At 44.9% G+C, this 27,369-nt stretch overlaps 1 protein-coding gene across 2 annotated transcripts in view; it reads left to right on the top strand.

The window, feature by feature from the left end:
* Positions 1 to 27,369, top strand: part of LOC137652490 (rRNA N6-adenosine-methyltransferase METTL5-like) — a 53,123-nt gene that overhangs the window by 17,436 nt on the left and 8,318 nt on the right. For both annotated transcript variants that reach the window (XM_068385929.1, XM_068385930.1), the window contains exon 3: positions 21,799 to 22,279. In XM_068385929.1, the coding sequence (XP_068242030.1) occupies positions 22,050 to 22,279 (230 nt within the window). In that variant the 5' untranslated portion in view covers positions 21,799 to 22,049. The remainder of the gene's footprint in view (positions 1 to 21,798; positions 22,280 to 27,369) is intronic.

The raw sequence follows: 27,369 nt of genomic DNA, 5'->3' as shown, positions 1-27,369 counted from the left end.
CGAAATACAAACCACGCTATTTAATATGGGTATTACTTTCGGCGTAGCTGAAATGATGAGCCATTAGAATTTTAACGAGGGTTTACTACCCCTCCCCCCCTCACACACCTGTGACTAGCTCACTTTGCTTTTGGCTCGGGTGATGAACAGATGTGTCTGCTCCCACCCTCAACGGACCCTCACACCTTATGTCCTTTTTGCAGGGGCCAACGGTGTGACAGAGATAAAGTGTGTAGTGAGTGTAGGGAGTGGTCTACCTCCCAGTGGGAGAGGTTTTCCCGACGCCGGAAGAAGAAGTCCAGACGGGATATTTCTCCTTCAAGGTTTTCCTTGAAGAAGGAAATTTCCAAGGACTCTTCTTCCGTAGCCCGAACCTCCTCTGAAGCTCCCACTCGATCGGTCTCTCCCGAGAGGCCATCGAGTGGTAGCGTAGGCTGTACTTATGTTGACCGACCTCGGGGTTTGGGAGAGGGAGTTGCCTCCCATAGCGAGGCAGCTCCTCCTCCTCCCCCGGGGGAGGATATTTCTGAAAACAATGTTGCTAATGATGATTTGTTACAGCTTTGGGCTTCCTTGGGGCTTACGGGTTTGCCCTCCAAGAAAGCCCTGTTTGACTTAATCAGGTTGGGGGCTGCTGTCAAACAGTCGCCGGCAGTAGCAGAGGTTGATCCTCTGTCTATTGTCGACGTTGTTGTGGCAGGGGCTTCCGACGAGTTAGGTCAAACCCCTGCTTTGGTTCCTGATGCAGCTGAAGGCTTATTTCCCCCCTCCGAACATCCTTCGAGGGAGGAGCTAAGTCCAACGGTCTCTCCTGCAGGTGATTCTCCCCCTCGGGGGAGTTCACTGACAGAGACTCCTCTTCGGAGGACTGATGATGGTCTGCCTGCCGCCCCCAGAGGACGTATCAGACGGAAGGCTCGCCCTCCTCTTCGCCGTAGAGGCCTTCCTTCTCCCCACAAGGGAGTTAGGAGGCGCCTCTTCGGTTCTTCACCTTCGCAGTCCCCCGCAGAGGATCCTCCCCGCCGTGCACCGACCGTTGCAGTTGCATCCCTGGACCTCTCTGCTGATTGTTCACGATCTCCTTCGCCTGCCAGACCTTTGGACCTGCCATCTCCGTTCCTGGCTGCTGACGCGCTGTGGGTGCCCACGCACCCCGTTATCCAACGGGCTTTGGTCCCTTCGGGGCTAAAGGGGCTTTCTCACATTGTGAGTAAGTCCCTTAAGCGCCAGGTATCCCCTGCGCACCAACGTTCTCCTGCGCGCAATTGCGCACAAGCGCTCGCCTGCTGTGAAGTCTTCTCACCGTAGACCTTCACCTTCAGAGACACCGCCCCAGCGACCTCCTGCAGCTAAGACTACGCGCCAGCGCTCTCCTGTTCGCCAGCGCTCTCCTGTTCGCCAGCGCTCTCCTGCTCGCCAGCGCTCACCTGCGCGCCAGCGCTCTCCTGCTCGCCAGCGATCTTCTCCTCGCCAGCGCACAACTGCGCGCCTTCATCTGGATGCGCACCACGCGCGCCCACGATCTCCTGTTCGCCAGTGCTCTTCACCTGCTCGCCAGCGTTCGCCTGCGCGCCCACGATCTCTGGATCTGGGCGCAGGAGGGAAGAACTTTGCTTCTCCTTCCCTTCAGCGATCTCCTACGTGCTGTCGGACCTCGCCTGCTCGTCAGCCATTGCCTACGCGCCATCGTGCGCAGTCACTAGTTCTTGCTGTGCGCCCTCCTGCGTGCCCACGCGCTAGGGGTAATCCCCTGTGCGTGCTCGTTCTCCTAGAGCCCGTCGAGAGCCTGCGCGTCTGCGCGCCAGCGAACAATCACCTCCGCGCGCGCAAGCACTTGCACACCCTTCTGCGCTTGCTCTTCCTTCGCCAGATCGCGCAACTGCGTGTCACTGATCTCCTGATCGCCCGCGCGCTCCATCACCTGTGCGCCATCGCTCGCCAACGCGCCCACTCGCCCTCTTATAGATCGCCCGCGCGCCCCCTCGCCTGTGCGCAGTCGCTCGCCTACGCGCCTTGCAAGCCGTCGCTCGCCATCGCGCCATCGATCGCCAACGCGCCATCGCTCTCCTGCGCGCCCACGCGCGCCCACGCCATCATCTCCGCGCCCGCGCGCAAGCCAGGCAAGATCCTATCGCACGAGCACCAGCGCGAACCCCAGCGCGATTCCCATTGGGAGGCACAACGCGAGCCACCGCGTGAGCCTACAGGAACATCTGTTCACGTTCCCCCCCTGCAAGCGCAGACCAGCACGCTCGCAGGAGGTAGGGAAGTCTCCAGATAGGTCCAGGAACCAACCTTCTTCTTCTTCCCTTTCTTTTCAGGCAGGCCCAGTTGTCGTTTCTACTCCGAAGGATCACCCGATCCCCTTCCCTCCAGAGGGAGTCTCTGACAGCACAGCTGTCAGTAAGCAGCCATGGTTCGGGTCCCTCATCAGAGCTGTCGTGCAGGCTGTCAAACCTGCCTTTGCTGAGATGGGCCTCAAATCAATGGCGGCTCCGACCCCACTGAAGAGGAAGAGAGTTGTAGAAGTCGTGGTAATTTCTCCAAGGATCAAGCTGGCTCCTTGGACATCCTTAAGGAAGGCTCCCCCCCCCCAGACTTTCTCTCCCTCTCCTGTGGACGAGGATTTTCCGTCCTCAGGGGAATCTTCCGAGGTGAGGCGTTCTCCCATCGCACCAATGGGAGAAACCCCGCCTCGCGCAGGAGAATCGTCCCGGGTTGGGGCGGAGAGGAGCCCTCAGACGTCGTTGTTGGAGTCCTGTATTCCTCCCAGGAGGGAACCTAAGGACTCCAAGACAGTCCCCAAGTCATCCTCAAGAATTCGCCCAGAGCCAACAAGACCCGCAGAGAACGTCCACGTGTCCCCCCAAGAAGAGCCTTTGGGGACGGGAGACTTTGCTGCCAGTTCTCCAGGAGGGGAGCCACAGGAGTCAGAGCATGCCTTCTGGCAGGTTCGGACCCTGATGAGGCATCTCAACAGGTTTCCTGATCCTGAGATTCCTCCTCGAGAGGGCAAGGACACGGTCCTGGACCGAGTCTTTGGCACTCAGAAGCCCGCTAAGGCGGGCACCCGCACCATTGAGTTTCTGTCCCACCAAGTCTCGAACTTGTGGGCCAATTCGATCCTGAAACGACGTGATGCGGTGGCAGAGAGGTTCCACGCGAAGGTCCCAACCGTCAAGGTCAGCAGGCTCAGACATTCTTCCATTTTGGGGAAAAATTTGTTTGAGCCTAAAGACGTGGAACAGGCAGCCGAGTGGTGGAGGAATTCCAACCAGGATTCCCTCCTTCATAGGGCTCTTACATTGAAGCCCTATAAACCTCCAGCACCTCAACAACCTCACCCGTCCAAGACGACGAAACCGGCTGTGGCAACAAAGACAACGGTGTTGAAGCCCTTTCCTGTCAAAGACAAGAAAGGCAAAAAGTCCTCCAGGGGAGGCAAGAATCCTAGAGGGAGTGGCCGAGGCCACAAACACTAGGATTGGCAATCCCCCTGCATGTCCACCTGTGTGGGGGGATGCCTTCAAAGTTGCGCAGACAGGTGGCAGCAACTCGGGGCCGATTCCTGGACGATTTCCGTAATCAGTCAGGGATATCGCGTCCCGTTCATAACATCTCTACCTCCCCTGACAGCGGATCCAGTGTCGTTGAGCTCCTTTGCCATGTGATCGGCAAGGGGGCAAGCCCTACGGGCAGAAGTCGAGACCATGTTAAAGAAGGGCGCTCTCCAGGAGGTCGTCGACGGTTCCCCAGGCTTCTTCAGTCGACTCTTTCTTGTAAAGAAGGCGTCTGGAGGCTGGAGACCAGTCATCGACCTCTCAGCCCTGAACAGGTTTGTCAAACAAACCCCGTTCAGCATGGAGACGGCGGACACGGTCAGACTTGCGGTGAGACCACAAGACTTCATGTGTACACTGGACCTGAAGGACGCGTACTTCCAGATCCCAATCCATCCGTCTTCAAGGAAGTACTTAAGATTCAGCCTAGACAACAAGATTTACCAGTTCAAGGTGCTGTGTTTTGGTCTCTCCACAGCACCTCAGGTATTCACCAGAGTGTTTACCCTGATTTCTTCGTGGGCACACAGGATCGGCATCCGTCTCTTCCGTTATCTGGACGACTGGCTGATCCTGGCAGACTCGGAGTCGACCCTTCTTCGACACTGAGACAAGCTTCTGGGACTTTGCCAAGATCTATAGATCATGATAAATCTCGAGAAGTCTTCTCTGCTTCCAACTCAGCGACTGGTATATCTAGACATGATCTTGGACACCAATCTCCACAAAGCCTTCCCATCAGACAACAGGATAGCAAGGCTGAGGAGGGTTGCAGATCCTTTCCTCAGATGAGAAGAACTCCCAGCCCAATCGTGGTTACGTCTCCTCGGTCACCTTTCTTTACTGGCCCGTCTAGTTCCAAATGGTCGCCTCAGGATGAGATCCTTGCAATGGCGATTAAAGTCCCGGTGGAATCAAGGACACGATTCCCCGGACGTCGTCTTGGTCCCTATGGGTCCTGCGGAACGGACGGACCTTCAGTGGTGGGTGATTGACGAGAACCTACGAAAGGGAGTGGATCTTCTCGTCCTCCTCCCGGATTTGATGCTGTTCTCAAACGCCTCAAAAAAAGGGTGGGGGGCCCATGCTCTGAACTACAGGACCTCAGGCCTCTGGTCAGAATCAGAAAAGTGCCTCCACATAAACTTGCTAGAAATGAAGGCCGTATACCTGGCACTTCAACAGTTCCAACAATACCTGGCGGGTCACTCCGTGGTGGTGATGAGCTACAACACCACGGTAGTGGCTTACATCAACAAGCAGGGAGGTACCTTTTCAGAGTAGCTATCCCATCTTACAGTAGAGATACTGAGATGGACCCAAGTCCACTCGATTCCATTATCAGCTCGATTCATTCCAGGCAAGAGGAATGTGCTCGCCGACAGTCTGAGCAGGGCATCTCAGATAGTGAGTACCGAGTGGTCTTTGGATCGTCTAGTAGCCAACAAAGTCCTGACTTTGTGGGGTTCCCCGACGGTGGATCTGTTCGTGACAGCTTTGAATTTCAAGCTTCTGCTGTACTGCTCCCCAGTCCCGGACCCCAAGGCACTCTGGCAAGATGCCTTCCAACAACGGTGGGACAACATCGACGTTTACGCCTTTCCCCCGTTCTGTCTGATGAGAAGGGTACTCAACAAGACCAAAATATCGGTCAACCTTTCGATGACCTTGATAGCTCCACTATGGCATCACGCAGAGTGGTTCCCGGACCTTCTGCAGCTCCTGACGGAACTCCCGAGAGAACTTCCTCCTCGACACGAGCTACTCAGACAACCACATGCCAACATCTTCCACAAAGCCGTAGCATCGCTGCAGCTTCACGCCTGGAGACTATCAAGCGTCTCCTCACAGAGAGAGGCTTTTCGCAACAAGTTGCTGAAAGGATGTCTCGACACCTGCGATAGTCATCCGCAGGGGTCTACCAGGCAAAGTGGAGAGTCTTCTGTGGTGGGTGTCGGGGAAGGGGTATATCTCCACTCGATGCCACTATACCAGCAATAGCGGAGTTTCTCGTGTATTTGCGGGAAGAAATGCGCCTTTCAGTCTCGGCAGTGAAAGGCTATCGCTCAGCCTTAAGTCTTGCTTTCAGGCTCAAAGGAATGGACATTTTCTCTTCGTTGGAATTTTCTCTACTCATACGAAGTTATGAACTTACCTGCCCGGAAGTGAGACCTCCTCCATGGAACGTGGTTCGAGTCCTTAGGTCTCTTAAGAGACCTCCTTTCGAACCATTACGCTAGGCTTCTGATCGCCACCTGACTTGGAAGACGGTGTTCCTACTTACTTTGGCCTCGGCCAAGCGAGTCAGCGAACTTCATGGTCTCTCGTATGACATCGCCCATTCAAGGGGATGGGGGGAGGTAACGTTCAGATTCGTCCCAGAGTTTGTTGCTAAGACTCAAAATCCAGGATTGCCGGACCCTCGGTTCGACCCTTTCCGGATTTCTAGTCTCCGTTCTGTAACAGATGACCCAGACCATCTCCTACTGTGCCCAGTAAGGAGTCTGAGGCTCTATCTTAAGAGAATAGCTGCAATTCGTCCTCGGGTGCAAGCATTGTTCGTGAGCACGGGAAGGACGAAGAGGAGGGTCACTAAGAATACAATCACAGCGTGGATTCACAGGGTTATCCATCCTTCCCTGAATCCCGACCCTCCTCCATCACGTTGCCCTAGAGCACATGATGTCAGAGACATTGCTACGTCCTTGGCATTCAAGAAGCATTACTCAGTGACGCAGGTTTTACAAGCAGGGGTTTGGAAGTGTCAAACGACCTTCACAGCCCACTACCTGCAAGACGTGACTCACAGGAGGCTCGATATGTTTTCTATCGGCCCTGTGGTGGCTGCACAACAGCTGGTTTAAACCTCAGGCTCCTTAATGGACAAGTAGCAGAAGGTTGAGGGCATTGTTACCCAGTTTTAGTTTGCATGAATGAAAAGGTATGCCTGGCCCTTATTCTTTTCTTCATTCTCCCCTCTCTTGGGGAAAGCAGCATCCTGGGTTCTCTGCACAGCTGACCTCAAACCACTGCAGGTAAACCATGTTTCCTTGTGTTCCTAGTACAGTGAACCCTCGTTTATCGCGGTAGATAGGTTCCAAACCCGGCCTTGATAGCTAAAGATCCGCGAAGTAGGGACACCATATTTACGTATTTATTTAACATGTATATTCAGACTTTTAAAACCTTCCCTTTACGTAGTACTGTTAACAAACTACCCTTTGATGTACAGAACACTTAATGCATGTACTACAGGACCCTAAACTAAAACAGGCACAAATATTAAAGGCGATTTTATAACATGCGTTTCCTAAACACGCCAAAAAGCACGATAAAAAATGACAACCAGTGTTTTGTTTACGTTTATCTCTGATCATAATGAAGAAACAGACGCATTTACACATCTATGTACTGTATGGGTTAGTTTTTGCATCGACAGCAATCTTACCAAGTATTGATTATATGTTGATTTTGTTATTACCAATGTTTTACTTATTTATATAATGTTTTTCTCTATGACGCCGCCTGAAACGGAAACCTTCCATTTGTTTACTGTACGCTCCATCTTCGATCGTAATAAACAAACGAAGGCATTAAACGCGCATGATGAAAGTGATAAATAATGATATTAAAAGCTTTTAGTAAATATGTTATTACAAATATTATTTACCGTATCTATATAAAATCCTACATACTTAGCAAAGCAGGAAAACAATTTTTTTTCTTTTTTTTTGGCGTTTAATCAACAATAACAAACTGCCGCTAATGACCGAATGTTAATTTACGATAATTCTAAACTGTTACTAAAGATGATTCTCCATTCCATATCCAAAATACTTTTCCTAACTTCAGTTATAAGTCATCTTATACCCCCCTCAATTATGAAACCATCTAAAAAAAAAAAAAAAAAAAAAATGAAGAAACAAGTACTAGGCCGATTTTTAAAGTTGTCGAACAATTAAGTTACCGCTATAACGTTCGATGTGACACAGTGTGAGATTGGAGAAAGTAAGGAAAATTGAATCATGATTGATTTTCAATATAAATGAAACTTTGTGAAGCAGCAAAGATTTCATATGTTAGTGAGATAGAGGTAAGGAATGAGAGAGAGAGAGAGAGAGAGAGAGAGAGAGAGAGAGAGAGAGAGAGAGAGAGAGAGAGAGAGAGAGAGTGTTGTTTTAAATGTAATAAACAAAAAAATATGATAGGTTATAACACATTGGTGCTTATGTAATATCAACTGTATAGATGGTTTGAATAAGTTAAGAAATGGTATAAACAATACTTCGTACGCGCATATTCTTGAGACCGGCAGCTAGACGTCAGCTGATCTGATCACAGCCAAAAGTAAAACAAAAAGAAGTCAACAATACAGTGAACCCTCGCTACTTCGCGGTTCGACAATCGCGGATTCACCACTTCGCGGGGTTTTCCCATAACCCATATATATATACATATCGCGGATTTTCCGGAAAATTCGAAAATACCGCGAAATCTGAAGATAACCAAATACGATATTTTGTTACCTGTAATTCCATTAATACTGTGATTATAGTAATATCTGCTCTTACTGATTGTTCATTGCATTACATATGATATATAATTCAGCACAGAAAGAAATAAAACACGAAAAGAGAATGTGATCATACGATAATTCAGTACGTAGTAAAATTAAATCGAACATGAAACGCAAATCAGATGCAGTCATACCATATTAGAATGGTGTGTACTGTAATGGATGTGCTTCTTTTCCATGAATCTTTTGTATGTATACGTACGTAGTACAGTACTGCATCCAATAATATTCTTTGTTGCAAAAATCACATTTCGAATAAGTACTGTAAGCGTACGAGAGAGAGAGAGAGAGAGAGAGAGAGAGAGAGAGAGAGAGAGAGAGAGGCGTAAAATAGCGTACGTACGTAAATTTTTATTATTATTGTTATTATTATTATTATTGTTGTTGTTGTTAATAAAATTATTATTGTTTTATTATTAATCATTATTATTATTATTATTACTGTACAGTATTATTATCATTATTTATTATTATTACGGTATTGTACTTAATCTACGTACGTTCAGTGTGCGCGGGACATCTTCTATGAGTAACCAACGCACCATAGTACTGTATAAGACGGGTTGTGATTGGTTCAAGCGCTGATAGATGACGAATCAAAACTCAAGTTTTGTTATCTAGCCTGTGATTGGTGTTTTGCCCGCATCTCCAACCCGCAGCATCAAAGTTCTCGCGGGACTGATCGTTCACTTTCTCTTTCCGCGTATTGCTGAGTAGACGTTCTTAAGTTTGTGAAGTTGAATCTGTGCTGTGTGCGACTGTTTTAAGTTGAACTTTTTGTTGAACTTTCTGTTACAATGGCTCCCAAGCGTTCTGCTTCTTGTAAGGCTGGTAGTGAGCCTAAACGCCACCGAAGAATGATGACGATAGCTGAGAAGGTTACGCTTCTCGACATGTTAAAAGATGGTAGAAGTTACGCGGCCGCCGGCCGCCATTTTGGCATCAACGAATCCACCGTTCGCTACATCAGGAAGGACGAGGCGAACATTAGAAAGACTGCTGCAATCCCCTCTAGCAGATCAGCGAAGCGAGTCGTTACAACGCGTAATAAAACGATCGTACGCATGGAAGGTGCTTTAGCTGTGTGGATTGCCGACTGTCGGAAGAAGAACATAGCGTTGGATACGAACACCATCCGAACAAAGGCTTTGAGCTTGTATGAGAATTTTGCGGCAAAGGAACCTCATGACGACGATGGCGACCATGCTGAAGAAGATGATGATGTAGATGATCCTCAACCAGGGACCTCCACTGATTCCCAGCGTCAGAAACAACGTTTTTCCGCCAGCAAAGGATGGTTCGCGAAGTTTCAGAAACGCTTCGCCCTGAAAAGCGTTTCCCTGCATGGGGAGTCTGCTTCCGCTGACACTGCCGCTGCTGAAACTTACGTGAACCAGACTTTCAAGAACATTATCGCTGAAGGTGGATACAAGCCGGAACAAGTGTTTAATATGGATGAAACCGGCTTGTTTTGGAAGAGAATGCCGTCGCGAACTTTCCTGTTCAAAGAGGAAGCCAAAGCCTCTGGCTTTAAGGCATTCAAGGATCGCGTTACCCTCGTGATGTGTGGCAATGCTGCTGGATTTTTGTTAAAGCCGGGGCTTATTTATAAGTCGAAAAATCCTCGCGCTTTGAAAAACAAAAATAAGAATCTCCTTCCCGTGTACTGGATGCATAATCAAAAGGCATGGATTACGAAGATGCTGACCTCCAACTGGTTCCACCAGTGTTTCATCCCGCAAGTCCATGAATATCTCTTAGAGAAGGGCTTGCCATTCAAGATCCTTCTCCTTATGGATAACGCTGGTGGACACGCAACTGACCTGTCGCGTGAGGGCGTTCAGGTTGAGTTCCTGCCACCCAACACCACGTCATTAATTCAACCAATGGACCAGGGGGTTATCAGGGCGTTCAAGGCCCTCTACACGAAGAATACCTTGGCGGACCTCGTTGCGTGTGTGGATGCTGCCCAAGATGACGAGGATGAAGACTTCAACTTGAAGGCGTACTGGCGGCAGTACACCATAGCCACGTGCCTGCAGAATATTCAAAAGGCACTTCAAGAGATGAAACCTGCAACCGTAAATGCGAGCTGGAAGAAGCTGTGGCCCGATATTGTTTACGACGACAAGGGATTTACTCCGTCGGAAATCCAACACTCTGCAATACGGAAATCTGTGCAGTTGGCTGCCATAATTGGGGGTGACGGGTTTGGCGACATGACGACTGAAGACGTCGACGAGTTGTTGGACTGCCATTCCCAGCCCCTAACTGACGCAGATCTCGAAGACCTGACGAAATCGGCAAGTGAGGAAGAGAGTGAGGGTACCCAGGAAGAGACCCAAGAAAATGTAGAAGAAACGGGCTTAACATTAGAACGGCTCGCCAAGTTCTGCAACCATATGAAGGAGGCGAAAGAAATGTTGCAAGAGTGGGACGAGGATATGGTTCGCGCGATGCAATTCTGCAACAAGGTCGATGACATCACGACTCCCTACAGGATGCTCTTGGATCGAAAAAAGAAGCAGCGGCAACAACTTCCGATCACAATGTTTTTTCAGCCTCGCAAAAAAGAGCCAGTTCCTCCTGCTAGTACGCCTTCGGAAGAAATTGAAGAAGTTGAAGAGGTGTCCCAGGAAAAGACACCTCCGTCTGAAGAGACGTAAAATACTATCATTGACTGCACAGTAGAACACATCATCAGCTTCATCATCATCATTTCTACTGTGCAGCAAATTCATCGCCATCGTCATTCAAGTTTTTCTGGAACTTCTTTCGTGGTGAGTACAGTAACAATCTTTATTTTTTACTTTAACCTGTTTTATAGTTTAGTACTGTACGTACTGTATGCATTAAGTTAAAGGGAAGGTTTTAAAAGTCTACATGTTGTAACCTATCATATTTTTTTTGTTTAAAATTTACATTTACGTACGTAAAACAATCTCTCTCTCTCTCTCTCTCTCTCTCTCTCTCTCTCTCTCTCTCTCTCTCTCTCTCTCTCTCTCTCTCTCTCTCTCAAATTGTTTTCCTGCTTTGCTACGTACAAGTACTGTATAATTTATATTTGTAAGGTAACATATTTTGTAAATGCTTTGTACTGTAAATACTGTATGTACTGTATCATTATTTATCACTATCATCATGCGTGTTAAATGCCTTGTTTGTTCTGAGCGTGGTTGTTTACTGAGCGTACACGCCGTCGTTTCAGGCGGCGTCATAAAGAAAAAGATTTCATTTGGAAGTCCTAAGAAAAATACGTAAACTAAAACATTGGTAATAAAAAAATCAACATACAGTACTGTATAATCAATATAATCGATGCAAAAACTAACCATACGTACATATATGTGTACACTAAATGAGTTTGTTTCTTCATTATGATCAGAGATGAACGTAAACAAAACATTGGTTGCCATTTTTTATCGTGCTTTTTAGGTGTTTAGGAAACACATGATATAAAATCGCCTTTAATATTTGTGCCTGTTTTAGTTTAGGGTGCTGTAGTACATGCATTAAGTGTTCTGTACATTACAGGGTGTAAAGGGTGGTTTGTTAACAGTACTACGTACAAGGGAAGGTTTTAAAAGTCCGAATATACATGTTAAATAAATAGGTAAATATGCTGTCACTACTTCGCGGATTTTCACCTATCGCGCCCGCGTCTGGAACCTATCTACCGCGATAAACGAGGGTTCACTGTACTCGATTTTTAAAAAAAACACCCGAAATTTAAAAACAAAAGTACAGTACACGCTTTCTTAATGTGCTATTAACTATTTAAAGAGTAGCAATTTTCTAGAATAAAATGATGTTTCCCCCTAAAATAGTGGTTTGCTGATGAAATCGGATGCCTTATTTAATGAAAAAAATCCACAAAGTCGTGAATCCGCGATGGTCGAACCGCGAAGTAGCGAGGGCTCACTATTAAGATACAGTAATACTGTCACGTCCCCATACCCTTATGAGGTGGTATTGGGAACGTCCTATCCTAGAATTCCATCTAAAGGACTTCAGGTCAACTTCCTAGGACGAGTCACATTTCATTCCTTCACACACAAGCTTATATAAGGCCACGGTCCTTGCAGAGCAAGGCACTTGCGAGGTGCAGGGACTCCTTATCTTGAGTACTGACACACTCAGATACTGAGTCCCCGGGCAAAAAGCCAAAAGCCATTAACGGCTGGGACTTACCACCTTACCTAAGGGTTAAGTCACCCATATTAAATGGTTATGTGCTAACTCATACCCTTTGAACAAGTAGTTAAAAACTTATCAACATTTGCAGTTTAATTTTAAATTGGTCATTGAAGCTGATCTATATTTTGAGCTTTCGCAGTACAGGTGTTTTTTCCTCAACATAAACTCTTGAACTCTTTATTGAATCGGATTATTTGTTGATGACTTGGATTGTTTTTGGAATTTTCTTTGACTAATTCAAAATGGCTGACCCTTCTCAAGTACCTAGGTTTCGAAAGTGTAATGCTAGGGACTGTAATAGGCGTCTTCCAAAGGCTTCTCTCGACCCTCATACTGTTTGTTCCAATTGTCGGGGTAAAACCTGTCAATTGGGAGATCGGTGTGAGGAATGCGTGGGCCTTTCGGAATTCGATTTTATCGAATATGATAAGTATACACGCAGACTAGAGAGAGATAGGGTAAGGAGAAGTTCTTCTAGGTCCGTAGATTTTTCCTCTCCACATGCCCCTGAACCTAATCCTTCCCCTGTAGTGGTTGTTCCTAACTCCCCTTCTAGCACTCAGGAACCGTCGATGCAAGTACAGGTGTTTTTTCCTCAACATAAACTCTTGAACTCTTTATTGAATCGGATTATTTGTTGATGACTTGGATTGTTTTTGGAATTTTCTTTGACTAATTCAAAATGGCTGACCCTTCTCAAGTACCTAGGTTTCGAAAGTGTAATGCTAGGGACTGTAATAGGCGTCTTCCAAAGGCTTCTCTCGACCCTCATACTGTTTGTTCCAATTGTCGGGGTAAAACCTGTCAATTGGGAGATCGGTGTGAGGAATGCGTGGGCCTTTCGGAATTCGATTTTATCGAATATGATAAGTATACACGCAGACTAGAGAGAGATAGGGTAAGGAGAAGTTCTTCTAGGTACGTAGATTTTTCCTCTCCACATGCCCCTGAACCTAATCCTTCCCCTGTAGTGGTTGTTCCTAACTCCCCTTCTAGCACTCAGGAACCGTCGATGCAAGACATGTTACGTGCTATCCATGCCTTGGGGGAGAGGGTTGAAGCGTTAGCAAGTGACCGTAATCAACTCATGGCTGACGTTAAGGAACTTAAGTGCCACAGTGCCACGGCGGAAAGTGGGAAAGTGATTAGTGCGCAAAGTGTTGTGAACAGTGTTGCGACCGAGGGTTCGTCTGTTCGTGCCTGTCGTTCACCTAGTCCGGGACCTCTTGCAAGCTCCCAAGCCCAGGGGAGAAGCAATGTCGTACGACTTATGGGTTCGAGAGGCCTTGATCAGCGAACAGACGTTCCCTCTATGGTATCAGGCGTATCTCGTCAAGATCGCCCCTACCATAAGACGAGAGAGCCCATTTTTACCTCGTCTTCCGAAGGCGTTTCACGCAAGAAACCATGGAGCAAGGTTTCTAGGCCTTTGAAACGCAAGTCGGTCCCTTCAAGACAGGTCCAACGTCCCGGATGTAGTCATTGGGACAGTTCGGACCCGTTGCTGTCATCGGATGACTGCTCGCCGCCTAAGCAAGGCAAAGTTGTGCCGTCTCAGACGCTAACCCCGGCTGTTACCGCACCCGCTTCCGTAGACCCTAAATGGGTTATACTGCAGGACATGCAGTCTAAGCTTGCGTCCTTATGGAAGATTACAACGCAGAGAAGGTTTCCGTTGAACCTAGCCGTTTATCTCATGGAGATCCTGGCCGTCAGCCACCCAAGCGTTCTGTTGTGCGTCCTGTTGACGTTGGTGTTGCCAGTTCACGTCAACCAGTTGGGGTTGTACCACACCCGATGCGGTCTCGTGTGGACTTTCAACCGAATGTGGACGTTAAGCAACTCACTGATGCGCCTGGTGACGTTTAGGACGTTCGCCAACCATCAGAGTTGACTTGTTTTGACGCGGTGCGTCAACCTCCGCAACCTAGAGTTGTTTTGACTGCACAACCCAGGCGGTCTAAGCAGTCTCGGGTGGACGCTGTGCGTCCTCACGCACCTGTTGTTGTTGTTGACAGTTCCCAGACTGTTCAGCAGTTTCAGGACGCTGCGTCCTGCTCCGTCACTTATGCACCACTGCGGGCGGACGCTGCGTGTCAAGCATTGCCTACCCCTTTGCTTGTTTCTCATCAGTTATCAGATGAGGAACTTTCGGATGAGGACGTTGCTGACCCTCAGCCTGAGGATCATCCTTCAGATATTGATGAGCCTAGAGCAGTTCCGCCATCTATGGACTTTAAGAAAGTCATGCTCATTTTTAAAGAGTTGTTCCCTGAACACTTTGTCTCTGTGGCTCCTCGTTCGCCGCCGTCTGAGTTTGTTTTAGGCGTTCCTGCTGCCATGCCAGCCTTTACAAAACTCGTTCTCTCTCGCTCATCCAAGAGAGCTTTACGGCTGTTAGGCGATTGGTTAGAAACCAAGAGGAGTTTAGGGAAGACTTCCTTTGCCTTCCCCCCAACTAAACTCTCGTCTAGATCGAGCGTCTGGTATGCCACGGGAGAAGTTCTCGGCTTGGGAGTTCCTGCCTCTGCCCAGGGCGACTTCTCAAGTCTTGTAGACTCTCCCCGCCGCCTAGCCATGAGATGCTCGAAGATTAGTTGGTCATCCTCAGACCTGGACCATCTACTTAAGGGCATCTTTAGGGCTTTTGAAGTTTTTAACTTCCTTGACTGGTGTTTAGGAGCCCTGAGTAGGAAAATCTCATCAGCCGATAGAGATGTTTCCTTACTCATTATGTCCTGCATGGATAAGGCCATCCGCGATGGATCCAACGAGCTCTCCGCCTCGTTTACGTCAGGAGTCCTAAAGAAACGAGAGTCTCTGTGCTCTTTTCTGTCAGCAGGAGTGACGCCCTGTCAACGATCTGAGCTACTCTTTGCCCCTTTATCTAAGTTCTTGTTTCCTGAACTTTTAGTTAAAGAAATATCGTTGTCCCTTGTGCAGAAGGACACCCATGACTTGGTTGCGTCCTCGGCTCGCAAAGGGACCCCTTCGTCTGCCTTGTCTGCTAGACCTAGGATAGACACTCCAGCGTCCAGGTTTATTCCGCCCTTTCGTGGCAGAGCCCCCAGCAGGGGAAGTACTCGTGCCGAAGGGAAGAGAGGAAAGAGGAAAGGAGCCAAATCCTCGCGAGGCAGAGTCTGACTGCCCGCAGCTTCAGACAGCAGTAGGTGCCAGACTCAAGAACTTCTGGCAAGCCTGGGAGAGGAGAGGCGCAGATCAACAGTCTGTGAGGTTGCTCAGAGAGGGGTACAAAATCCCATTTGTACGCAAACCTCCTCTAGCGACGTCCCCCATCGATCTCTCTCCCAGGTACCGAGAGGAAGCAAAGAGACAAGCCCTGAAACTAGAAGTGTCTCTTTTGCTAGAGAAGGGAGCGGTGGTCAAAGTCTCGGACCTTCAATCACCGGGGTTTTACAACCGTCTCTTCCTAGTACCGAAGAAGACAGGAGGTTGGAGACCGGTGCTAGACGTCAGTGCTCTGAATGTCTTTGTCACAAAGACAAAGTTCACCATGGAGACCACGAAGTCAGTTTTAGCAGCGGTCAGAAAGGGAGACTGGATGGTCTCTCTCGACCTAAGAGACGCTTACTTCCACATCCCCATTCACTCAGATTCCCAACCTTTTCTGAGATTTGTGTTCGACAATGTGGTGTACCAGTTTCGGGCCCTGTGCTTTGGCCTAAGTCCTGCTCCTCTCGTGTTTACGAGGCTTATGAGGAATGTGGCAAAATTCCTTCATTTATCGGGTATCCGAGCCTCCCTTTATTTGGACGACTGGCTTCTCAGAGCCTCGTCCAGTCATCGCTGTCTGAAGGATCTCAATTGGACTTTAGATCTGACCAAGGAATTGGGACTTCTGGTCAACTTGGAAAAGTCCCAGCTGATCCCATCCCAAACTATTCTGTATTTAGGGATGGAGATTCGCAGTCCAGTTTTTCTGGCTTTTCCGTCGGCCCCCAGAATAGATCAAGCCCTGCTCGTAATCCAAAAGATGTTGAAGAGAGAACGTTGCTCAGTCAGGAATTGGATGAGTCTGATAGGAACTCTATCATCCCTGGAGCAGTTTGTCTCGCTAGGAAGGCTACACCTCCGACCTCTACAATTCCATCTAGCTTTTCACTGGAAAAAGGACAAGACGCTAGAGGCGGTCTCGATCCCGATTTCCGAAACAGTAAAGACTTGCCTGAATTGGTGGAAAGACAATATCAGTCTACGAGAGGGACTTCCCCTAGCAGTTCAGAAACCAAACCACGTTCTCTTCTCAGACGCATCGGATTTGGGTTGGGGTGCGACACTGGACGGTCGGGAATGCTCAGGTCTGTGGACCTCAAGTCAGAGGAGCATGCATATCAACGGCAAGGAGCTTTTGGCAGTTCACCTGGCCTTGATAAGCTTCGAGAGTCTCCCTCTAGACAAAGTGGTGGAGGTCAACTCGGACAACACCACAGCCTTGGCGTACATTTCCAAACAAGGAGGTACCCACTCTCTGACACTGTACGAGATCGCAAGGGACCTGCTCATCTGGTCAAGAGATCGAGGCATCTCCCTAGTGACGAGGTTTATCCAGGGCGACTTGAACGTTCTAGCAGATTGTCTCAGTCGGAAAGGTCAGGTAATTCCAACCGAATGGACCCTCCACAAGGATGTGTGCAAGAGGCTTTGGGCGACTTGGGGTCAACCCACCATAGACCTCTTTGCAACCTCGATGACCAAGAGGCTTCCAATCTATTGCTCTCCAGTCCCAGACCCAGCAGCAATACATATAGATGCCTTTCTCCTAGACTGGTCTCACCTAGACCTATACGCATTCCCACCATTCAAGATTGTCAACAAGGTACTGCAGAAGTTCGCCTCTCACGAAGGGACAAGGTTGACGTTAGTTGCTCCCCTCTGGCCCGCGAGAGAATGGTTCACCGAGGTACTTCGATGGCTGGTAGACTTTCCAAGAAGTCTTCCTCTAAGAGTAGACCTTTTACGTCAGCCACACGTAAAGAAGGTACACCAAAGCCTCCACGCTCTTCGTCTGACTGCCTTCAGACTATCGAAAGACTCTCGAGAGCTAGAGGCTTTTCGAAGGAGGCAGCCAGTGCGATTGCAAGAGCGAGGAGAGCTTCTACCATTAGAGTTTACCAATCGAAGTGGGAAATCTTCCGAGACTGGTGCAAGTCAGTATCTGTATCCTCGTCCAGTACCTCTGTAGCCCAAATCGCGGACTTTCTCTCATACCTGAGAAGAGTTCGCTCCCTTTCAGCTCCCACGATCAAGGGCTACAGGAGCATGTTGGCTTCGGTCTTCCGGCATAGAGGCTTAGATCTTTCCAACAATAAAGATCTACAAGATCTCCTTAAGTCTTTTGAGACCTCTAAGGAACGTCGTTTGGCTACACCTGGATGGAATTTAGACGTGGTCCTAAGATTCCTCATGTCAGACAGGTTCGAGCCTTTACATTCAGCCTCCCTGAAGGATCTCACTCTTAAGACTCTTTTCCTGGTGTGCTTGGCCTCAGCTAAAAGAGTCAGTGAGCTTCATGCCTTCAGCAAGAACATCGGTTTTTCGACAGAAAAAGCCTCTTGTTCTCTTCAACTTGGCTTCCTAGCCAAGAATGAACTGCCTTCTCGTCCTTGGCCTAAATCTTTTGATATTCCTAGCTCATTAAAGATCATAGGCAACGAGTTAGAGAGAGTATTATGCCCCGTTAGAGCTCTTAAGTTCTATTTAGCTCGTACTAAGCCTTTAAGAGGTAAATCTGAAGCGTTATGGTGTTCGGTTAAGAAACCATCCTTACCTATGTCAAAGAATGCTTTGTCATATTTTATCAGATTGTTAATACGAGAAGCTCATTCACACTTGAGTGAGGAAGACCGATCTTTGCTTAAGGTTAAGACGCACGAAATTAGAGCTATAGCAACTTCCGTGGCCTTTAAGCAAAATAGATCTCTGCAAAGTATCATGGACGCGACCTTTTGGAGAAGCAAGTCAGTGTTCGCGTCATTTTACTTGAAAGATGTCCAGACTCTTTACGAGGACTGCTACACACTGGGTCCATTCGTAGCAGCGAGTGCAGTAGTGGGTGAGGGCTCAACCACTACACTTCCCTAATTCCATATCCTTTTAATCTTTCTCTTGAAATGTTTTTAATATTGTTTTTTGGGTTGTACGGAAGGCTAAGAAGCCTTTCGCATCCTGTTTGATTTGGCGGGTGGTCAAAGTCATTTCTTGAGAGCGCCCAGATTAGGGGTTTGATGAGGTCCTGTTGTATGGGTTGCAGCCCTTGATACTTCAGCTCCTGGGAGTCTGTCAGCATCCTAAGAGGATCGCTGGGCTCCGTGAGGAAGACAGACTTACAAGGCAGAGTAATCGTCTAAGTCAACTTCCTTACCAGGTACCTATTTATTTTGGTTTTGTTATATTGATAACTGCCAAAATGAAAAAACTCTTAGCTTATACGCTGTAAACATATTAACTCTGGTCTCTACCCACCTCCTTGGGTGTGAATCAGCTATTATATATTCACCGGCTAAGTTTAATATTTAAAAATGATATTTTAATTATAAAATAAATTTTTGAATATACTTACCCGGTGAATATATAAATTAAATGACCCTCCCTTCCTCCCCAATAGAGACGCAGCGGGACGAGAAGAATTGAAGGTTTTGTTTACATTCAAGAGTGGTATCTGGCTGACAGTTGGCGCTGGTGGGCACACCCGCAACCTGCATAGCGATCGCTCGCGAGGTTTTTTGAGTATGTTGTCTGTCGAGCCGCAGAGTTGCAGCTATTATATATTCACCGGGTAAGTATATTCAAAAATTTAGTTTATAATTAAAATATCATATTTGCTGTTAAGCAAAATCCAGGAATTGTATCCTATCCTGAGCATTTACGCACAGTCCAAGTAGTCAGCATCCAATTCTGCTTCTCCTCATAATTGGCTACACCTTTCCAACCCTTATTTTAGACTTGGGTAGGCTAATTTCAATAAGAAGTTTGATAAGGATTCACAGAAACTTTCTTGTAAATCCAACTACTCTAAGACAACCCTTTGCTTGTCTTTGGCTATTATGGTAAATCCTGCAGAGCTAGTTTCTACTCTTGAACATATTTCAGAATTGACTTATTGCTGTCTTGCTTTTCTGTGTTAAGTATGATCCTTTTGGATAAATTTTCTAATTTTATATTGGGCTGTCTTTGTTATTTCTGTATTTTGTATAAGACTATGGCAATGAAGTGGTATAGTATGGTATGTTATTATCGTTACTAATAAAGTAATTAATGCAGATTTTTGTCGTTAAGCTATTTTCACCAAGTTCTAATTGTATCTAATTATGTTTATTTTTGCTGTTATCAACAGTGTATTATATATAAAATATGTTATGATGTTTTTACTGTTTTTAAAATATTTTATTTTAATTTTCATTATTTTTGATATCGTTTATTTATTTCCTTTTCTCATTGGGCTAGTTTTCCCTGTTGGAGCCTTTGGGCTTATAGCATCTTGCTTTTCCAACTAGGGTTGTAGCTTAGCTAATAATAATAATAAACCTAGCTAGAAAAATAGAATGCTACAATGCCAAGAGGGCTCGCTGCAGTAGGGAAAGCACCCAGTGTGGAAAAGCAACGAAAAATAAATAATGAACCAAAGGGGAGAGTAACGAAAAGTCGAATTTAAATAAATTCATAGTGTACAGTAATAGAAAAATTATGAAGCAAGACTTATGCGTACCTGCTCAACATGAAAGTTTTAGCATAAAGTTTCTCCCGTTCAACTATTTGATTAGGAAGGTCAATAAAATATTTAGTCATAGCCAGAATAAAAAACTTAGGTTATTGTTTAGCCTTCTTCCTCAAGAAATAAAATTCAAAGTTGTTAAAACTAACACACAGCTTGGGAGCAGGGATCTCCAAAACGTCTGACATCTTCAAAAACACTGAAACACAAAGCTATGTAAACAACATGTCTGAATCTCACTGGTGCTAGAAAGGAATGGGGGAAGAAGCGTGGGAAGTGGTAGGGGTGGGGGGAAGGGTAATCGTAGAAGAGGGCAGTAGTCGGATGTAGAACGGCACCTCGTAGTATCGGGGGATATTGAAGAAGGAGAGGACTAACTGGTGAGGGACCTCTGGTCGTGGTTCTAACATGCCCCAGTTACTATACCGACACTCAATTAGAGTGAGCGAGCTGGGTTTACTCCTGACATTCCATGCAACTTTTTTCTCTGGTATATTTAGCAGTATTTATATCTTAGAAATGGTGCTATAAGGCGCATTTCACGGAGCGACACAGGTCAAGCACAGAAATAGATTTTTCCTTCGTCAAAATCCCTTTGCTAGTGCTATATGGTGGATGGTATAGCCTGGGAAGATATAATGTCTAGTTCTTAATACGAACAACTGTGTTAGATCCCCAGTCTGATAAGGAAGTAATAATTCATTTCAAGTTTAATGAGATGTTTTCATTTTTGTTTTAATACAAAACAAAAATAAAAATTAAAACTTTTGATGATCCTTGAACACGTACCTCATTGTACTGGGAAGGCTTCAATTGGTATACAGTATTTATTTGTATATTGCTTTCTGCTTACAACTCCCTTTGATTCACACTTTATTTTACTCGTTTATAAATACAGTAGAAATTTGTCTTTTTCCAAGTTTATGAGTTTGTCTAAGAAATTATAACTTTAGTGACTGCTCAATGGGTATGATTGATTCCTTTATTTAATGAAGGAAATTAGTAAATTTTTATTCATTTCAAATAATTATTCATTAACATGTGGTTCACGTTTTATTTTATTGTTACTAGAAAATTCATCCTTATCAGCTCTTGTTAGTCCACTGCAGGACAAAGGCCTCTGACAGGTCCTTCCACATGCGTCTCTATGTAGTGTTTCTATGCCAGACTGTACCCGCAAAGTTTCTTAGCTTGTCGATCTACTGTCTTTCTTCTGCTTCATTTGTAATCTTTAGGCAACCATTCCGTTATCCTTTTTGTCCTTTTATTATGTCATTCTCATTACAGTATATGGTCCTCCCCACTTCCATACAGTACTTGTCCCGACCACATCCATTTCTTTTTCTTACATGTTGTTAGAGTATCCTTTAGTTTGCTCTTGTATCCATGTTGCTCATTTTGTGTCTCAGTGATATTCCCATCATTATTCTTTCCATAGCTCTCTCAGTTGTAACTAGCTTATGTTCTAAGCCTTTAGTAAGGCTCCAAGATTAGTACAGTATCAATTAAATGTTTTCTATGTTGGTGTTATTTATGATTTGGGTGTAAATTTCACCTTGGCTTATGTATAATTAAATTGTGGATGGTGCTATTTTTTCACTGTTTCTGGTGCCTCGAGAAAATGATTCCTCACAAAAAAATAAGTATTACTGTGCAAGGGACAATATGACATGTTTTTTATGTATCCTTTAAATTTGTTATACCTGTACATATATATATTTTTTTTACCCTAGGGGTGGTCCTCTGGCACCGACGGACATATTGCAGGGAACAGCCAGAGATCTAGCTTGGTACAGGCAACATCTTCCAGCTTTGGGTACTTCATTCATCAAGACTCATCTTTTGGGAATTTCATATTGCCAGTTTTACCACGACTAGAACCAAAGTGATAAAACTCGTCATTGTATGTATATGCCTGTTGCTATTTCTTGCATAGCATTTAGTTATCACTTTTATAAAGGTTTTTTTATACATATAAGCCAACATGATCAAACTCAAGGAGTTGGAGGGATGGCTTCAGGAAGTAGAAGGATTTGAAAAACCAAAGGTTCAGTTGGAGCAGTACGAAACTCCAGCGCACATTGCCTCAAGAATGATTCATACTATTGAAGCCTCATTTGGAGATCTGGAAGGGAAAATCGTCGCAGACTTGGGTTGCGGATGTGGAATGCTGACGATCGGTGCTGCAATGGTGGGAGCTGGCATAACTTATGGGTAAGATATAATGATAGCATTTTACATTACCAATTTACTTATAATTATTATTGTCTACAATATAGTAATAGGATTTTATAGTACTAATTTTCACAATTATCATTGTCCAATTTCAAAGAGCTTTACAAAAAAAACACAAACCTTAAAAGTGCTTTATATCTTTTATTGGAAAGTTTAACATACTGTACAAAATTATCAATAACTACTAGCAATAATGGTTTAGGAATGCTGAAGCTATTTATGTTTTATGTTCAATTACAATTAGCTCAGCAGTTTTAGTTTTTTTTTGTTTCAAACTGTGCAAAATATTTTTGTGATCCCAATAGTCTGGTTGTCTTTATATCATGTTGACTTTTTTTGCACACTCCAGAAGGCCAATCTGTCAACACAAGGATTGCATCTGAGAGGTCTTTATTAAAAAAAATACTAATAATAATCATATACAAATGTATATTTTTCTGTATTTATATATATTACAGTAACGTAGCAAATATGGTAACTAGCCAACTTCATTACAGTATGGTACATGAAACTACAAAAATCATATTCTTTTAAGATACAAAACCATCTGTGCAAATCGAGTGATGGTGTCTTTTATTGACCTATTTCAGTTATAAAATGTTTAGAGATATATATGTAGAGTCATGAATATGAAGTACCACTTTGCACATATTGTAGTCTAAGGAACTTTAATGTAATGCATTCTTTTATTACCAAATTAGTAGGTTCTGATAAGGCAGTGGTTTGTATTTACTAGGAATAGAATTTACCATGAAATATTTGATTTTGTATATTCTAATTAACACTTGTTCAATGAATCATTATTTTGATTTTTCCCAATATTCTTATGCTTTAATGCTTCAAGCAAGAGTTTATTACTATTAAAAAGTGAAAACGATTGTTTTCCTGGATTTTAATTGGCCATCTCGGTAGTTCACACCTCTCGCTCTTCTTCCCACCCCTTCTCTCCACTTCCTCAAGGTCTCTAAATTGAACCAGAAAACCTCAAATCAATCAATCAATCAATCTCTAAATTGAAACTATTATGCAGCCAGGCTTTCTCCATCATGAGGCTGTATACTACACAGTATTCTAGAAGTTTTATTCCAGCTGTGACTAAGTTGTGGAATAATCTTCCTCATAGGGTTGCAGCAAATGTTTTCATTTTGACCAGGCTGACATGAGTCTTTTTATAGTTTATATATGGCATCTGTTTTGACGTTATTACTGTTTTTAGAATGATTTATTATTAATTTCTTCTCATCATTTATTTATTTCCTTTCCTCACTGGGCTATATTTCCCTATTGGAGCCCTTCGGCTTATAGCATCTTACTTTTCCAACTAGGGTTGTAGCTTGGCTAGTAATAATAATAAGAGATTTAACTTTTACATTCCATAGAAACTCCATATTGCTACTCCGCATTGGGGATATTTTGATACCCTGCCGTTCGTATCCCTTACTCCAAGGACCAAAATGTAAAGGACCAGAGCTCTTAACCCTTTTACCCACAATCTATTTGGAACTTTCCAACCCTTACCCCCCAGGGGTTATTTTTTATTCAAGCACATTATGCAGTATATATTTTTCAAATTGCTCTACCAGCCTTAATTTTCATCATAGAGAGGTCAGGTTGGTCTCATTCTCTTGGAAAATGCCTGAAATTTCTCAATTGAAAAAAAAAAAAAATTGAAAATAGCAGTTTCTTGCAAGGACGTACTGGTACGTCCATGGGGGTAAAGGGATGTGTTTTGTGAAACGTACCGTTACGTCCTTTGGGGGTAAAAGGGTTAACATGGCAGAAGCTGTGAAATCTGTACTGTTGCCATTAACTTACTTCACTCTCCACGTCTGCGGATCCCATTTGCGATTGGCTCAGTCACTGCCATTTGCCTCTGCTGTCATTACTGACAATTTCTTTGCATATTTAGTATGAAAACAGATGTTACCTTCTTCAAGAATCTAATAAAAAAAGTGTTTTTCATCAGTCACAGCTTACACTTCATTTTCCCAATCCTTTGGCAGTTTTGTTTCCTACTCCTGGTGTTTGTACATGCACCTGGATTTGCTCGAGGGCCGCATGGCACATATGTTAGTTTTTAACCCTCTCTTGACTTTGGTAACGGATCATTGTTTATTGCCAATAATAAATTCCCTTGGCTTTTAAGGCTCCTTGTTTTGGTGCTTTCATCTACTCTGGGTTTGCACGTACACTGTTAGTTACTCACAGTTTTGCACCTACCTATGGCTTGCTTGTATGCCTGTGAAAACTCCTGTTTCAAAGATTTAATAGCTTGAAAACAGGTTTAGAGTGCTTGTTAAAGACTAGTAATTTTTATAAAATATTTTATTTACAGTACAGTAGAGTTTACTATACGTACATAAGAATATTGAAGAAAACAAATATTTATAAATATTATTTTTCAATATTTAACTTAGCCGGTGATTATATAAGCTGCAACTCTGTTGCTCGACAGAAAACTCTACGTTAAAAATCCGCCAGCGATCGCTATGCAGGTAGGGGGTGTACTTCAACAGCGCAATCTGTCGTGCAGGTACTCAGTACTCAATGTAAACAAAGAACTCAATTTTCTCTCTGTCGGGCTACCGGCAAGACCTACTAATTCGCTGTTGCTAACTGGATTTGTTTTCACAACTATTGGTGAAGTACACTATTCTAGTTTTGAGCTTTCGCTATGCAGGTGTTTTATCTTCATCTCAAAACTTGAACTCATTTTGGATAGATTTAATTATGGTGACAAAGAGAGTATGGACTTTCTTTCACTTTTAAATGGCCGACCCTTCCCTTAGACGGAAGTGTGTTTAGGCTTTTAGTAATATCACGTTATAGATTTTCCTCTATATATTTTATATCTCTCCGCCTTTATTAGGCCTCTTCGATTAACTTTCCATTTTTTATAAACATATAAAATAAATTTTAATGCTTTGTTTATATAGACCTTTCCTGAGAGTAGGCAGTCCTAACTTGGAAACCGAAGTTAATCAACATTGAGCCCTTTATATCGTCTTTAGCTTTTAAAGGATTTAAAACTTTTTAAATGTAATATTTTATGAAAGAATTTCTTTGATAGTCTTCGTACTGTTTTCAAAGATGAACTAACGTTTAGTTTTTTAGACTACGCAGTTGTTGACGTTCAGGACGTTCAACATGCGCTCTATCGTTACGATAGAGAGAGAGTGTATCACGGTTTCACTTTGCAGTAAGAGTAAATCGATTCTGACGTTTCGTTCATTCTTTCTTAGCTTAAATGGTTTAAATTCTAAATTAAAGGAACTTTTTATTTGGAAAACCTTTCAGTTTTTTCCTTTAGCCAAATAACATGTTTTTTTTGACGATATATAATTGGGCTTTTCTCTCAGATGCGAAATCAAGAGAGAAAGAGAGAGAGAGATAGAGACGGAGGGAGAGAGAGGAGAAAAAACGTTCCGTTCAAGCGGGTAACGTTGTTCTCGTGTTACTCTCCTCCCTAGTCGCTGTACGGGGAAGAAGGTAAAACGTTTCTAGGGTTTTATTCTTGTCCCCAGGCTATGTGCGGTGAGAGATTGTAAACGTAGTTTATTTGAACTAGTGTTTAGTCTCTTTCCCAGCCACTGAATTCTTTATCTTTATATATGTTTTCTGTTTTTGCTAGTATTAATGAGCTGCATTATACGACTGTTTTCGCAATTACTACCTTTTAATGAAGGGTAGAATTGCGTGTTTCAGGTAGAAATCAGTAAAAGTTTCGATTTCAGTGAAATAAGTGCAAAACAGAAAATCGAAGTGATAAAGTGATAATGCGCAAAGTGTTACAGTGTTGCGTCCGAGGGTTCGTCTGTTCGTGCCTGTCGTTCACCTAGTCCGGGACCTCTTGCAAGCTCCCAAGCCCAGGGGAGAAGTAATGTCGAACGACTTATGGGTTCGTCAGGCCTTGATCAACGAACAGACGTTTCCCTCCGGGGTTTCGGGCGTATCTACCAAGATCGCCCCACCCACACAAAGACGAGAGAGCCCATTTACTTCTCGTCTGCGGAAGAGGTTTCTCGTAAGAAACCATGGACCAAGGTCTTGCAGCTTATTAAGCGCAAGTCGGTCCCTTCCGCGCAAGTCCAACGGCCCAGTTGTAGCCACTGGGTCAGTTCGGACTCGCTGCAGTCTTCCGACGACTGCTCACCTCCTAAGAGAGGCAAAGCGGTACCGCAACAGGCAGTAACACCGTCTGTTGCCGCACCTGCTACTGTAGACCCTAAGTGGTCTTTGCTGCAGACCATGCAGACACAGTTAACATCTTTAATGCAGGACTTTCGTGCGGAGAAGGTTGACGCTGCACCCGTTAGCCTACAACCAACCACGGTTGTGCGTACAGTAGACGCTGAGGCTACCTGCTCCCGCACTCCGGCTGTGAGAGTTCCACCACCCATGCGCAGTGTACCCTGCCAGCCGCACGTTGACGTTCACAGACGCACGCTACCCTCCGTTGACGTTCGCGAGTTACCACAACAACAGGAGGGTGGGGTTAAGCTGCTTTGTTTTGACGCACCTCCGCATTTTAGAGTTGTTTTGACTGCTCAGTATAGACAGTCAAAGCAGTCTCGAGTGAACACTGTATGTCCTCACGCACCTGTTGTGGTTGACAGTTCAGTTGTTGACAGTTCACTGACTGTCATGCAGTTACATGACGTTGCCTTCTGGTCTGCTACTAATGCACCAGTGCTGTATGTCCTCACGCACCTGTTGTGGTTGACAGTTCAGTTGTTGACAGTTCACAGACTGTCAAGCAGTTACATGACGTTGCCTTCTGGTCTGCTACTAATGCACCAGTGAGAGACTCACTGAGATAACCTAGCTTTTATCGGACAAGGTTCCTGTAGATGAGAAAGTGCTGTTCTCCCTCCTACTGATATTCCTTTGAGGACTCTGTCATTTGGAGAGGAGCCTTAAGCTGCTTAGCCTCCTATGGACTTTATTAAATCATGATGATTTTTTAAGGATCTTCGTCCGGATCTTGAAACTGCTGCTCCTCGTTCGCCTAAACGTCAGAACTTACACTAGGCCTAGCTACTTCGAAGCCGTTGTTGTTAAGCTAGTGC

Source organism: Palaemon carinicauda, chromosome 13 (assembly GCF_036898095.1).
Source record: "Palaemon carinicauda isolate YSFRI2023 chromosome 13, ASM3689809v2, whole genome shotgun sequence".
Classification (NCBI taxonomy): Eukaryota; Metazoa; Arthropoda; class Malacostraca; order Decapoda; family Palaemonidae; genus Palaemon; species Palaemon carinicauda.
This window is presented reverse-complemented; position numbering and strand designations above follow the sequence as displayed.